Here is a 13,998-nt window from a genome sequence, read left to right on the forward strand (position 1 = left end):
GTATGCCTATGAATATTGGACTTAGTGTTTTGTTGCGGCAGGTAGAAAGTAAGCTTGATGATGGTGATGGCAGATTAGGGAATAGATCAGGTTGGTGAAGAGGCAGCAAAACAATGCGGTGGATCTCAGCACATGTTAATTACTTGTGGAGTTTTAAATAATATATAGATGCCTAGGCTTTACCTCAAGCCTACTGACTCAGATTCTCCAGGGGTGGGGCTGAGCTATGTGTATTTTTTTTTCAAAGCACCATTGGTTACTGTGATGCACAACTCCTTGCAAAAACTTTTGATTTATTAGTTATGAACATTGACCTTGGAGTCAGACAAGCCTGGGTTTAAATCTGTTCTACCACTTGGTTATCATTTGACCTGGATTATTTGTCATTTCCATAATCATAAAATATCTTGTCATATTTTTATATTTTTAGCTTTAAAACTGGAAAAAGTGAAATTTGCTGCCTGTGGAAGGAACCACACCCTAGTTTCAACAGGTATAGTATTCAATCTTTATGACTTCCTGCCCAATTTGAGGACTGAGGTCTCACTCCCGTAACATTTGTGACTTTGTAAAATTAATGGAAATGGTAACTTGGCAACAGTAAGATTAGGTTTTTTTAAAAATGTAAATGGTTAGTACACTTGTTTGCCTATGAAAATATGCAGATAAATGTTAAGTGACTGAAGAAAAAGCTTCTTTTCTAGGATTATGTCAAGGGACAGCATCTCCTTACCTGTGTGCACACCTCAGGGGCCGCTTGCTCCTGATCTTGCTCTTCCCTCTTCTTTTCTGAGGGTGAGTGGAAGCCCTCCCCAAAAGGCTATTGATATGAGTTAGCACAATTCTAGTCAAAATCCAAACAGAGAGGTGTGTGTGTGTGTGTGTGTGTGTGTGTGTGAATTCACAAGGTGGTTCTAAAGTTTATATGGAAAAGCAAAGGACCTAGAATAGCCAAGACAATTTTGAAGAGACCAAAATTGGAGGACTAGCACTACCTGATTTCAAGACCTACTGTAAAGCTACAGTGATCAAGACAGTGTGCTAGCAGTGAAAAGACAGACAGAGATTATTGGAACAGAATAGAATCCAGAAATAGACCCACATGTTTATGCCCAAGTAATATTTGACAAAGGTGCCAAGGCAGTTCAGTGGAGAAAAGGTCGTCTTCAACAATCCTGCTGGAACAATTAGACATCCAGGCCCTGACCACCGAGCAGTCTTTCCTACTTCCTTTCCCACAAACACAGCTTCTTCTGTCTTCAGGCTGTTCTCACTGCTTCGGCCCCTGCCTTACCTCTCTGCCCTCACTCATACTTTTCCTTTGCTGAAATGTCTTTTCTCTTTCTCTTACTCAGATTCTTGTCTCTTAAGATCCAGTATAAATCTTACTTCATCCATGGACTCAGATTCTTGTCTCTTAAGATCCAGTATAAGTCTTACTTCATCCATGGAGCTTTTTGTGACTATTCAACTTTTTCCTTATGTCATTCTCTGAACTGCTTCAGCATACCACCAACTCTGGTTTGCTCCATACGTGTTAAATTGTGTGGTTCAATTCCATGTGGCCTTGTAATATCTTCCATTTGAAACCTAGTCTTATTTCCTCAATTAGGTTTCATTTTTTCTAAAATAATATCTAGTTTTAAATTTTTACTGATTCAGAATGATTTTGTCCTAAGTTTCCCCTGTAATTTAGTGAGGCTTTAATTCCATGTGCATTTTTATGACAGATATAACTAATTTTAATAAGTATATCTTTTTAAAAATAAATTTATTTATTTATTTATTTATTTTTGGCTGGTTGGGTCTTTGTTGCTGCGCGCGGGCTTTCTCTAGTTGCAGCGAGCAGGGGCTACTCTTTGTTGCAGTGCGCGGGCTTCTCATTGCAGTGGCTTCTCTTGTTGCGGAGCATGGGCTCTAAGCATGTGGGCTTCAGTAGTTGTGGCACGTGGCTTCAGTAGTTGTGGCACGCGGCCTCAGTAATTGTGGCTCTCGGGCTCAGCAGTTGTGGCTCACGGGCTCTAGGGTGCGGGCTCAGTGTTGTGACGCACGGGCTTAATTGCTCCACAGCATGTGGGATCTTCCCGGACCAGGGCTCGAACCCCTGTCCCCTGCATTGGCAGGCAGATTCTTAACCACTGCACCACCAGGGCAGTCCCAATAAGTATATCTTTATGTGTCATTACTTTAGAGCTTACTGGCAGTGTTTATTATCTAAGAATGATATACTTCTTAATGTGATTAAGAAAATTGTTAACATTTATATAGTGCTTACCGTGTGCCAAGTGCCATTCTAAGAATTTTATAAATGTTAACTCATTTAATCTTCATAACACCTCTATGGAGTAGGCACTATTATTATCCCATTTTACAGATGAGGAAAATGAGACACTGAGAAGTTAAGGATAGCTTGCCCAAAGTTACACGACTGATAAGTGGCAAGCCAGAATTTGCACCGAGGAAGTCTGGTTCTGGTGTCTTCTCTCCTAAACACAGTGCTATACTGGCTTCCTATTTAGCTAGAAAATTAAAATAATTACACAACATAGAATTTTCACGTTTCTAATTATATTATTCTTGTATTCGCCTCATTTTACTTATTTGTTACCTATTATGTCTTAGCTTTAATGGGTATGGAAGGTAAAATTAATGAACCACATCTCTTTTAAAATAGTTTGATTTGGATTATAATCTAATTAGATTATAATCTGATTTGGAAATTACTTTCCTCTTTTTCGCTCTGAATTAATAGTTCTGCATTAGCAAGAAAATGCATTCCACACATTCTGTGCATTTCAGTTGCTACTTAAACTCTAGAATGATTTATAAAATCTCACAAAAATGTGGACCCCTGCTTGTTTTGCTGTATTTTTGACGCCGAAATGAAGTTGTTCACCAAATTGTAGGATAATGCCAGCTTTCAGCTTTCTTCACTGGTAATAGAGGAACTGTCTGATATACACTGGTCTGCCTCATAAAGGTGGTGACTATGGTATACTGATGTTTTCTTTTCTGTGTGCAGAAGGAGGCAAAGTATACGCCGCTGGAGGAAATACTGAAGGACAGCTGGGACTTGGTGATACTGAAGAGAGAAACAGTTTTCATCTAATTAGTTTTTTTACATCCCAGCATAAGATTAAACAACTCTCTGCTGGGTCTAACACTTCAGCTGCGCTGACTGGTAAGACTTTTTTCCACTTCAAACTGGGACACATCCCTTTTTTTTTAGACCAGAATATACCAAGTTAGTAAACTGAAGACAGCAAATGCTGTTTAGTTTTCTTTCACTGACCATGTGTTTTCAGAAGACATTTAAAATAGAACTTAAAATCATGACATATACTACAACTTTATGCTTACATATGTTTAGAAGGTAATTGTTAAATAAATTCAAAGCTGTGCTATCGATCTGTTCCTTTAGATATTCTTAAACATTATCTTCATTGTGTGTTCTGAAAGTTATATTTCAGCTTTAATGAAGTTGCTGTCAGAAACATCCTAGAAATCTGTTGGATATATGTTATTAAGATACAGTTTGTAGAGCTTCCCTGGTGGCACAGTGGTTGAGAGTCCGCCTGCCGATGCAGGGGACGCGGGTTCGTGCCCCGGTCCGGGAAGATCCCACATGCCGTGGAGCGGCTGGGCCTGTGAGCCATGGCCGCTGGGCCTGCGCATCCGGAGCCTGTGCTTCGCAACGGGAGAGGCCACAACAGTGAGAGGCCCGCATACCGCAAAAAAAAAAAAAAAAAAAAAAATACAGTTTGTAATGGTCATTGCATCTCTCTGCCCTCCCTATGAAAAGCCCATATGAGAAATTTCTTTAAAATTTGGAGCCGAGGGCTTCCCTGGTGGCACAGTGGTTGAGAGTCTGCCTGCTGATGCAGGGGACACAGGTTCGTGCCCCGGTCTGGGAAGATCCCACATGCCACAAGCGGCTGGGCCCATGAGCCATGGCCGCTGGGCCTGCGCATCCAGAGCCTGTGCTCCGCAACGGGAGAGGCCACAACAGTGAGAGGCCCGCGTACCGCAAAAAAAAAAAAAAAAAAAAAATTTGGAGCCGAGATAAACGTGTCTCACTGAAGAAGCTGCTGGTATTCTACTTCGTTCCAGTCTGGAGAGCTGTGTAACGTGCAGTGTTAGAGAAAGCCTGCGCGCAGCAACGAAGACCAAACGCAGCCAAAAAAAAATTTTTTTTTAAAGAAATTGTAGTAAGTACCTACGTGGTATAAATGTCTTAGTAGTACTTTTCTTTCAAGATACATAATTTTTCTAAATTAAAGAATAAATGCTCTGTTGGAAGTATAATAACTTGCCATCCCTGCTACCTCTTAAAACCTTTTTTCCTCTTTGTGTTTTCTTTATAGAGGATGGAGAGCTTTTCATGTGGGGTGACAATTCTGAGGGGCAAATTGGTTTACAAAATGTAACTAGTATGTGTGTCCCTCATCAAGTGACCATTGGAAAACCTATCTCCTGGATCTCTTGTGGATATTACCATTCAGCTTTTGTAACAAGTAAGACAGAACAGTTTGGATTTCTCATGTTATCTCCCATTTCTAAGTTGTTATTAAATAATAAAATGTCATAACATTCTACATTTCTATAGAAATATTGTCATGGTACTCCATGTAACGAAATAATTTTGGTCTGTTTTAGGTCACAGTATTTCTTCATTTCAATAATGAGTTTTTATAATTTCAAACTATCTGACATATTAACTTTTTTTAAATAACGATGGTACTATTTAATTTATTTTTTAAATTATTTTTTTATTTTTGTCTGTGTTGGGTCTTCGTTGATGCACACGGGCTTTCTTTAGTTGTGGTGAGCAGGGGCTACTCTTTGATGTGGTGCGCAGGCTTCTCATTGCGGTGGCTTCTCTTGTTGTGGAGCACAGGCTCTAGGGACACAGGCCTCAGTAGCTGCGGCACACGTGCTCAGTAGTTGTGGCTCGTGGGCTCTAGAGCGCAGGCTCAGTAGTTGTGGTGCACGGGCTTAGTTGCTCCGCGGCATGTGGAATCTTCCCAGACCAGGGCTCAAACCCGTGTCCCCTGCATTGGCAGGCGGATTCTTAACCACTGCGCAAACAGGGAAGTCCCTTAACTTTTTTTTAATGAATGTTAGGTCTATTAGGAAAACAAAATTTATGCATAAGAAACCCTTCTAAATTTTGGCTCTCAAACTTCTTAGACTCTGTGGCATTAAAAACAAGACCTGTGGGCCTCTTTTCTCTGGATCCACTTGGCTCTGTACTTTGACCTACTCTATTCTTGTCCTGATAATTTGTTCTTATTGTTTCAGTACATGAGTCATAGATTTTCATTGTAGGAGTAGGGATGAAGATTAGATGAAAAAGGAAGGGAGTTCAGTGTGGGATATGCTTTCCTTTCTTGGGACTTTTCTCAGGATCCCCCATTTCTCCTTTTCCTGGGCTCACTGGCAACCTTCTCTACCTTAGTTAAAATATTTTAAATGTTGGACTCTAACTATTATAGCCTACATCTACACTGGTAGTAACACCAGAAGTATGATCATGGTTTTCCATCTTATTTATGGTTTTCCTAACAGTAAAAACACCCAGCAGAAATAGTTCTATGGACCCTCTTAGATATCTCTCTAAATATTTGTTTTATACATTTACTTCCTATTCTGTGCACCTCAGATTCAGGTTTAGAAGGTGCTTATTGACCTATCCCAGTGCCCCCCAGGTTTACCAATGAATTGGTAGCAACTTGGTACCAAGAAAGGGCAAACTCTGACTTGGCTGGGTTTGTTCACTACTGGGTCAGTTTGTGTCTTGAAGAAACAATATTTATTCAATCAATAAATATTGTTGAATGAGGAAATGAGTGAATGAATGATAAATTGACTGTGTTCCTTGGGGCAATACCACATACCAACTTATTTGCAACTCCTGGGGTTGGTATAGTCTGTACTCACTTTGTTTATGAAACAAAAAACAGGGAAAAAAATACATGTGCAAGAACAAATAATCAAAAGCATTGTCTTATATTTGGGCCTTAATAAAACTCCCAGAATCAATTTTTATTTACTACTGCTTTAGCCAGTAGGGAAACAAGTGGAATTATTCGTTTTAACCAATAAGCATTACATTGAACTTTTTTGTTTTGTTTTCTGTTTTTATGCCTTTTTTAAAAAACAGCTTTATTGATGTATAGGTCACATACCATACAATTCACCCATTTAAGGTGTGAGGAGCAGCAGGAATTTATAGACAGTAGTAGAAAGAGACTTATCTGGACTTAGTAACTCCTTTCATATGAGAGGCAAGAAGCATGGGAAAAGGGGGAGCGTACCGACTTACTGAGCACTTCTGTGCCAGTGTTTGCCGAATACTTCAGAGAAAACTGTGGTTCAGAAAGCTTCATTTTTTGTACAGATCAATCTAGAAAATGAGTATAGCTGTGTTTGCAGTATTTGATCAAGTTTTAAGTGGCACATACCATGTGTGTTAGATGTCATACAACTTCCCTAAGTTCTTATTTGCTAGAAGGGCTCTCAAGCTTCAGTAGCTGGTTATACTCGTGGCTTAGATTTATTATAGCAAGGGATACCTAACAAAAGCAGCAGGAAAGATCTGTATCCTCCAGAGAGGTCCAGTATGCGCTTCCTGGTCCTTCCCATTCCAAGGCCGCACAGGACATGTTTTCTCTTTGGCAGTGAACTACAGGGATGTGTGTGTAATGTCTCTGCTCAAGGAAGCCTACTCTATTCTCAGGGTCTGAGGCTTTTGTGTGGGTGGCTGGTGTCATGTAGGCACATCCTGCTAGTAACTAGTCATGGCAACTGCAACTCGGGTCCCTCAACAGTGAAACCAGGTGCACATCATCAGTGTTGAAGTTTGTGCAAAGCAACACTCTCTTAGCTTCTTGCTAAGCTGGCATAATTCATTTCTCCAGGTGTACATAACAAAAACATCAATCACCAACATAAAGAACACTCCCAAGGGCCACATTCCCAGGGGTTGGTCAACAGTCAGTCAGTCAGTCAGTCATGCTTCTCTTGGAGACATGCAAATAATACAAGAGGTGCTGTGTTACCTCTTTCCTCATATCAGTGGTGATACGTTCTGTGTCATAATCTTTGGATTAGATTATGTGTTTACAACAGTTTTTAAATTCCTGTTTTATAGAACTCAGTTCAGTTTATAGAAATGAATAAAAAAAGTTCCTGCTTTCAAGAAGCTCATAGTGTAGTGTGGGAAGTGTGATAACAGAAGCAAATCAATAGTATTGATATGGACAAGGCAGTGATTAAATGTCATGAGTTCCTTAATAAGAGAATCTTTCTGGAAAAACTGCCATCTAACTGAGTAAAATCTGCTATCTTTAGTCTCACTCACCATATTTACTTCACACATAAATGGGTTTTCTACAGTAAGTTTCATTAAAAGCAATTATTTATTCACCAGATATTCATTAAATGTTTAATGTACTAGACACACTGCTAAGTTCTTGCAGTACCATAGTGAGCAAGACAAAATCCATGTCCTTATGGGGGTTTAATGTCGAGTCATTTTGCTTTATTCAAAGTAGGTAGAAGTAAGATCATCTTTTCTATGTATTGTGAAACAGGTAAAATAATTTTCTAGTTGTTAGGAGTGCTGGTTGTGAATTCTTCAGGAAGATTTTGGATTAGAATAATCAAGGGGAAGGGAAAATCTACCTTTATTTCCTTACCATTCAGTAAAAATATCTCAAGAAAGGTCAAATTTATTAAGTTGAGATTTTCTACATTTTTTTATCAAACGTTAGAACATGTACCAAAAAGACCAGTATTTGTTCATGTCTATGTCATCATCGATCACTGTCCTTTTCCTTCAACAGCGGAGGGAGAACTGTACACCTTTGGAGAACCTGAGTGTGGGAAGTTAGGTCTTCCCGGAAAGCTGCTGATCAATCACAGAGTGCCCCAGCTGGTGCCTGGAATTCCTCAGAAGGTGATCCAAGTAGCTTGTGGTGGAGGGCACACAGTTGTGCTCACAGGTATGTGTGCGGCTCCGTTCCCTGCTTTCTTTGGTAGCCAATGAAAAAAGCTTTTTTTACATTCACTTATTTTTATTGTGGTAGGAACACTTAACATCTGATCCATCCTCTTAACAGATTTTTAAGTTTACAATACAGTATTGTTATCTATAGGCACAATGTTGTATGGCAGGTCTCTAGAACTTTCACCTTTGCATAGCTGAAACCTTATACCCATTCATTAGCCGCTCCCCTCTCCCCCTACCCCAGCCCCTGGCAACCACCATTCAAGTCTCTGCTTAGATGAGTTTGACTGTTTTACATACTTCATGTAAGTTGGCTTTGCATCTTTTTCCATTAAGATCCCCACCTTTTGTTCCTATAGTTAATAAACATTTCTGGCCTGTGGAAGAAATTTTTAAGTAGAAAAAAATGAATCTTGTTGAATTATTTTTGCTAACATAATTGACATTTTCATGATCTTAACACATTTAATGGCAGCAAATAACGTTTTTTAGCTCATTTTCAAGAACAAATTGTTTTCCTCATATATATGTATTCCATATTTATTTAAAATTGACATTATTTTTTCTGAAATACCTTATTTTGGAGAAGCTCCCTGCTAATACTGTTTTCTACTTGTCATTGATAATTCTTTTTGATATTCATAATGTTTAACTTGGTGATTTCTTTGTGATTTTTATGTTCTGTTATAGTAATTCATTAAAGTGTTAAGCTTTTAAATTACAGATAATTTAAAAAGTTAGAACTTTAATAGTAATGTCACTTTTGGCTTCTGAATTTTGTATTTGGTATGACATGTGACTTCTCAGGATTCTAGTCAATATAATTAAAATAGACTTACTACTTGTTAATATGCTTACTAAATTGATGCTCCCAAATTTGTTCAGCATTAGATTTATTTTAGATGAGTAGTATAGAGGTAATGCAGTTAGGTAGTGAATGATTATGATATATTTTGGTCAAAAAGAAATAAACAGTTTCTGAAGTCACCACTTAATCTTCAGTAACCCAAAGCTAGAAGTGTTCTAGACAAATTTTAAGTAATATCCAGTTCTCAGATAATAATGCTTAAATGTTGCAAGGTGATTAAACAATATTTTATCTTTAGATTTTCCTCTCTTACATCGCTCTTCCTTGACTTCCTATTCTAGTCCCAGTCATGCGTATAAAGCTATGGTTTCCCAGAATTACCATTTCCAGATGGAATCTTTTCAAAGTGAGAAATAATTTTTTTCCAGGCCTCAACTCTAAATTTGGAAATAATTCTGAGGTTTAAGTTTTTTTTTAAACTTCTGCTGATAAAGTGAATTTTCATATAATTTCTAAAAGATTTATCTTAGGAATTAAACTTCAAAATTAATCTTTATAAATTATCTGAAAATTTATTCTGTAGGCAGAAATGCAACTTATTCTTCATGTGTTATGTATTTTCTCCAGTTTATACAAAGATTGTAGAACTAATTTATTAGGTGGTTGAAGGTTATTTGAAGGACACAAACATTGATTATATAATAATAATGTCATTCAGCCATACATTATAAAATATTTTCATATAAAGTATTTTCACCAAGATAATCCATGATTCTTTTTTTTTTTTTTTTTTTTTTTTTGGCATTACTTGAGCCTTCCACTGCTGTGGCCTCTCCCGTTGTGGAGCACAGGCTCCGGACACACAGGCTCACCGGCCATGGCTCACGGGCCCAGCCGCTCCGCGGCATGTGGGATCTTCCCAGACCAGGGCACGAACCCGCATCCCCTGCATCGGCAGGCGGACTCCCAACCACTGCGCCACCAGGGAAGCCCCATGATTCTTTTAATTATACTTTTAAAATGTACCTAATGATATTTTCTTGCAGTATTATACTCATTTAGCTTTCTGTGGACTTCGTTTTGAAGTTAAAAACCATGTTGCTAGAAATTTATTGTTTTCTTCAGATTTTTATAGACTTTGGGATCTCACAGACCAGTAAAGTTTTTATATTTTAAGTTTTTAATTTTGTAAACAGAATATGAGGACCTAGAGATGGTTGCCAACTTCCAATTTGCATTTGGCTAAGTATGGATGTTGCAAGAAAAATGCAATCTGTTTTTACCATTATATCATAAAATAAGGGCCATTTTCGAAACAATAATTTAAAAGCTCTTAATTTTATAATAAAAGACATCCCCTTAAATTGTAAACATTTATCTGTATGGAAAATTCACTGCTTTGCCTATTTTTTTTTTTTTTTTTTTTTTTTTGCGGTACGCGGGCCTCTCACTGCTGTGGCCTCTCCCGTTGCGGAGCACAGGCTCCGGACGTGCAGGCTCAGTGGCCATGGCTCACGGGCCCAGCCGCTCCACGGCATGTGGGATCCTCCCGGACTGGGGCACGAACCCGTGTCCCCTGCATCGGCAGGCGGACTCTCAACCACTTCGCCACCAGGGCAGCCCGGTTTGCCTATTTTTTAGATTTCTCCATGGACCTTTGAAAGCTTTATTATGAGCCAGTCCTGGTGAGAAACCTGTGTTCTGGAGCAGTGTGGACAGAAATATTAAATAGTAAGTCCTAATTGATGAAGAAATGGACCTGAAGAGTGTATTGATCATCAGTTTTACTAAGTTAAATACCTAAGAGTTACAGAATACTTTGTAAGACCTTAAAGCAAAGAATAGCTAACCGTCTGTTCTAAATTGTTCCCTTCATTAAAGGAAAGGGCTTGGATTCGATGATTCCATGGGGGCCATCTCCAGCTTTGTTTTCCCTTGTGTCTGTAACTCTGATCTTAAAATCTATTTAGGTGTCATTCATTAAAATACTTGAAGGATAATTTAAATTAGTTCATTGTCGATAAATTTATTTAAAACATGATATTTAGATGTGACTGTGATAGGTTAGAAAATACATCTACTGGTTGGAGCAATAGTCAGGGAAACGATGGATTGCTTTTAAGAAAGTATCAGACTGGAACTGGGACAAACTAAGTGAGGCCGAGTAATTGATGTAATATTGTATGTCATCCACAGCAGTTATCAGAAGACAAGAAAGGCCTGGTTATTAGATTAGGTCCACAATGAAGTCTGGGCCCCAAGGAAAATAAGAACTAAACTTCTCCAGATTATTTTCAGAGAAATTTAAGATCTCTTCAGGGCTACACAAGTAACTAGTTGTGAAATGAAATGTATTCTATGAAATTAGAGTAATATTTATCTGAAGCCAACTAATAAAATCTGTTTTCCTAATACAGTATTATTTATTAACATTGAATTACATTGTTGTTACAAAGGTGATACGACTAAAAATTATATTGGTTTTTGTATATAGCGTCCTTAGACAAGAGTCTTAGGTCATTTAAAAATAATAGAAACTATTGTCATCGCTAATCATCCAAACACATGAAAGGGAACCTAACAGGATAAGGAACAAAACTTTTGTAACATGACTCAGGCTGCCTGAATGGCCTTATTGCCCAGGCTAATATCAGACAGCCCAAGAAACTTGGAGTAACTGTTGGCCAGCTAGAGATAGACAGTTATTTTAATTTACCCGGCACCCTCCTATTAAGCTGAACATTCAGAACTGGAGATATGCTGTGTGATTATTAATTAAACTAAGAGATAGTATTTTTTACACTAAAATAAAGATCTGTTTGCCATTGCCTCAGCGTGGCTTCATATCCTTGATGTACCATATTTTCTTTAAGAAGTAATATCTATATGTCTTATTCATGAAGTAAACATTAGAAAAAATGTAAAACTATATGACAGTAGTTACATGTTCTTCAGTATTCTCTGTTGTCAGAATAAGGTTGAGTTGATTAGATAATTACTTTTTAGAAAAATGTCCTTTTACAACTGAACGTCCCACTGTGTTTTAAAATCTTCCTGCATGTTTTCTCATTTAATCGTCGCAGCAGCTCTATTAGATAGGGATTATAGCATTAGGGAATTTAAGTAGCTTGTCTACTTACCACAGCTAGTAATAATGAAGGTTTGGGCTTCTACCTGAATCCAAAGCTCTTGCTCCTGCTGTGCTTCCTAAGGCAGGGGCCGGGGAGAGTCGTGTGTCTAAAGGATGCTTTCATCACCACTCGTGATGCAATAGGATATTTTTGTGCTTTTCCATTTCTCAAGACTATGTGAGCTAATATTTACTGTTACTGGAGTTCCTTTGGAATCACTTCAAAAATATTAATATAATATAGTATGGATAAACAATAAGGTCCTGCTGTATAGCACAGGGAAATATATTCAATATCCTGTGACAAACCATAATGGAAAAAAATATGAAAAAGAATATATATATATATGTATAACTGAGTCACTTTGCTGTACAGAAGAAAATAACACTGTCAATCAACTATACTTCAATAAAATTTAAAAAAATTTTAATATAGAGGAAAGGCTTTTCCCCTCCTTTGATTATTATTGCATTTCCTAGTAAATGAGCTTTACCTGTGAATAAATCTAGCATGTCTGATGTAAGTTTTCATTCTCATGCTAATTCTCCTCTGAAATTGTTTTCTAAAATAGCTTATTCCATTAAATTACTGTTAATAAGTAAGGACTTTTTCTTTGGAAAACACTATTCATTTATTTAGGGCAGTGAAAGGAATTAGCTTAATGACAATTGATGCTTTTTAACAAACTGAGTGGTGATTATAGGGACTTTTTAGGTAGTAGTTCACCGACTTTTGTGTCTTTAGCAATTCCTTCTATGGTTATATGTAAAAGATAAAATCAGGCCCATGCCATTATTGTTACAGTTGTGTACCTTGTCATTTTTCTCTTCCATTATCACTGAGGAATGTATACATAAGTATTAGGTATTCTTATATGAGTATTTCTTTGAGAGGCCCTTAACCCTCATTATAAAAGGTGGTATATCACCGTTTTTCCAGATATAATGGTGACAGTGCCTGTACCTCTGAAATCCTTTTCTTGTGTTTGCCCCTCCCCTTTCAGAGAACGCCGTGTACACCTTTGGGCTGGGACAGTTTGGTCAACTGGGTCTTGGCACTTTTATTTTTGAAACTTCAGAACCCAAAGCCATTGAGAATATTAAGGATCAGAAAATAAGTTATGTTTGCTGTGGAGAAAACCACACAGCTTTGATAACAGGTACAGATCAGAATTTCTGTTAATATACTTATGGAACTGGGTATGTTTTATTACAAAATAAATACTATATGGAATGAAGGTGTCTAACTTAAGCAAAGGAAATAATAACTGAGGAAATGGAATTCTTTGTTTAATATGCCAACATGTAAAGTTGTAAACTCCTTTTTCATATTTTAGTTTAATTTAAAATCAGTGTAAATTATCCAAAGGTTTAGAGCCTCAAGATGTGTCAATGCTATCAGAGGTAAGACCATAGCATTATACTTTGGCAGAAGTATAAAAAATAAAAAGCTGGAATCTTTTTGAAATTGTATCAATTTGAAGGCTCTGAACTCTGCTCAGGCCAAAGGAAAAAGTCTCGTAAGAAAGAACTTATTTTAAAATATTCTCCCTCTTCAGTCTGACAGCTACATTCAGGCTGAGGAAATTCTTATGTTGCTTCTGCCACCGGGAGGCGTTTTCAGGAGTAACTCTTTCATACTTTCTCCACAGTGGTAGACAGAAAGTTACCCCAAAGACTATTAATTAAATGAATACCTGGGTCCTCTAGCTCTTCTGCTCTGTAGTTTCCCCTTTATCCAGGGAGATGGTGCTATGGGTCTACTTCTCAACCTCAGAAACTAGGTGCTGCCAATGTAGGACTCAATAGAGGTACTTCCCTAAAATGACTGACTCACCTATAGATAATTAATATGGAGCTGGAGGAACCAGGCTCCCTGACTTCAGACTATACTACAAAGCTACAGTAATCAAGACAGTATGTACTGGCACAAAAATAGAAATATAGATCAATGGAACAGTATAGGAAGCCCAGAGATAAACCCACGCACATATGGTCACCTTATCTTTGATAAAGGAGGCAAGAATATACAATGAAGAAAAGACAGCC

The 13,998-nt window shown here is 37.7% G+C and overlaps 1 protein-coding gene across 8 annotated transcripts in view; it reads left to right on the plus strand.

Annotated features, from left to right (window-relative positions):
- RPGR (retinitis pigmentosa GTPase regulator) overlaps window positions 1-13,998 on the plus strand; it is a 66,060-nt gene that overhangs the window by 3,797 nt on the left and 48,265 nt on the right. For 6 of the 8 annotated variants that reach the window (XM_060086445.1, XM_060086446.1, XM_060086447.1 and 3 more), the window contains 5 exons: window positions 431-493; window positions 3,023-3,181; window positions 4,365-4,514; window positions 7,848-8,006; window positions 12,954-13,109. In XM_060086445.1, coding sequence (XP_059942428.1) covers window positions 431-493; window positions 3,023-3,181; window positions 4,365-4,514; window positions 7,848-8,006; window positions 12,954-13,109 — 687 coding nt within the window. The remainder of the gene's footprint in view (window positions 1-430; window positions 494-3,022; window positions 3,182-4,364; window positions 4,515-7,847; window positions 8,007-12,953; window positions 13,110-13,998) is intronic. The other 2 variants (XM_060086448.1, XM_060086452.1) reach the window with 1 other exon arrangement.

This window comes from Mesoplodon densirostris, chromosome X (assembly GCF_025265405.1).
Source record: "Mesoplodon densirostris isolate mMesDen1 chromosome X, mMesDen1 primary haplotype, whole genome shotgun sequence".
NCBI lineage: Eukaryota > Metazoa > Chordata > Mammalia > Artiodactyla > Ziphiidae > Mesoplodon > Mesoplodon densirostris.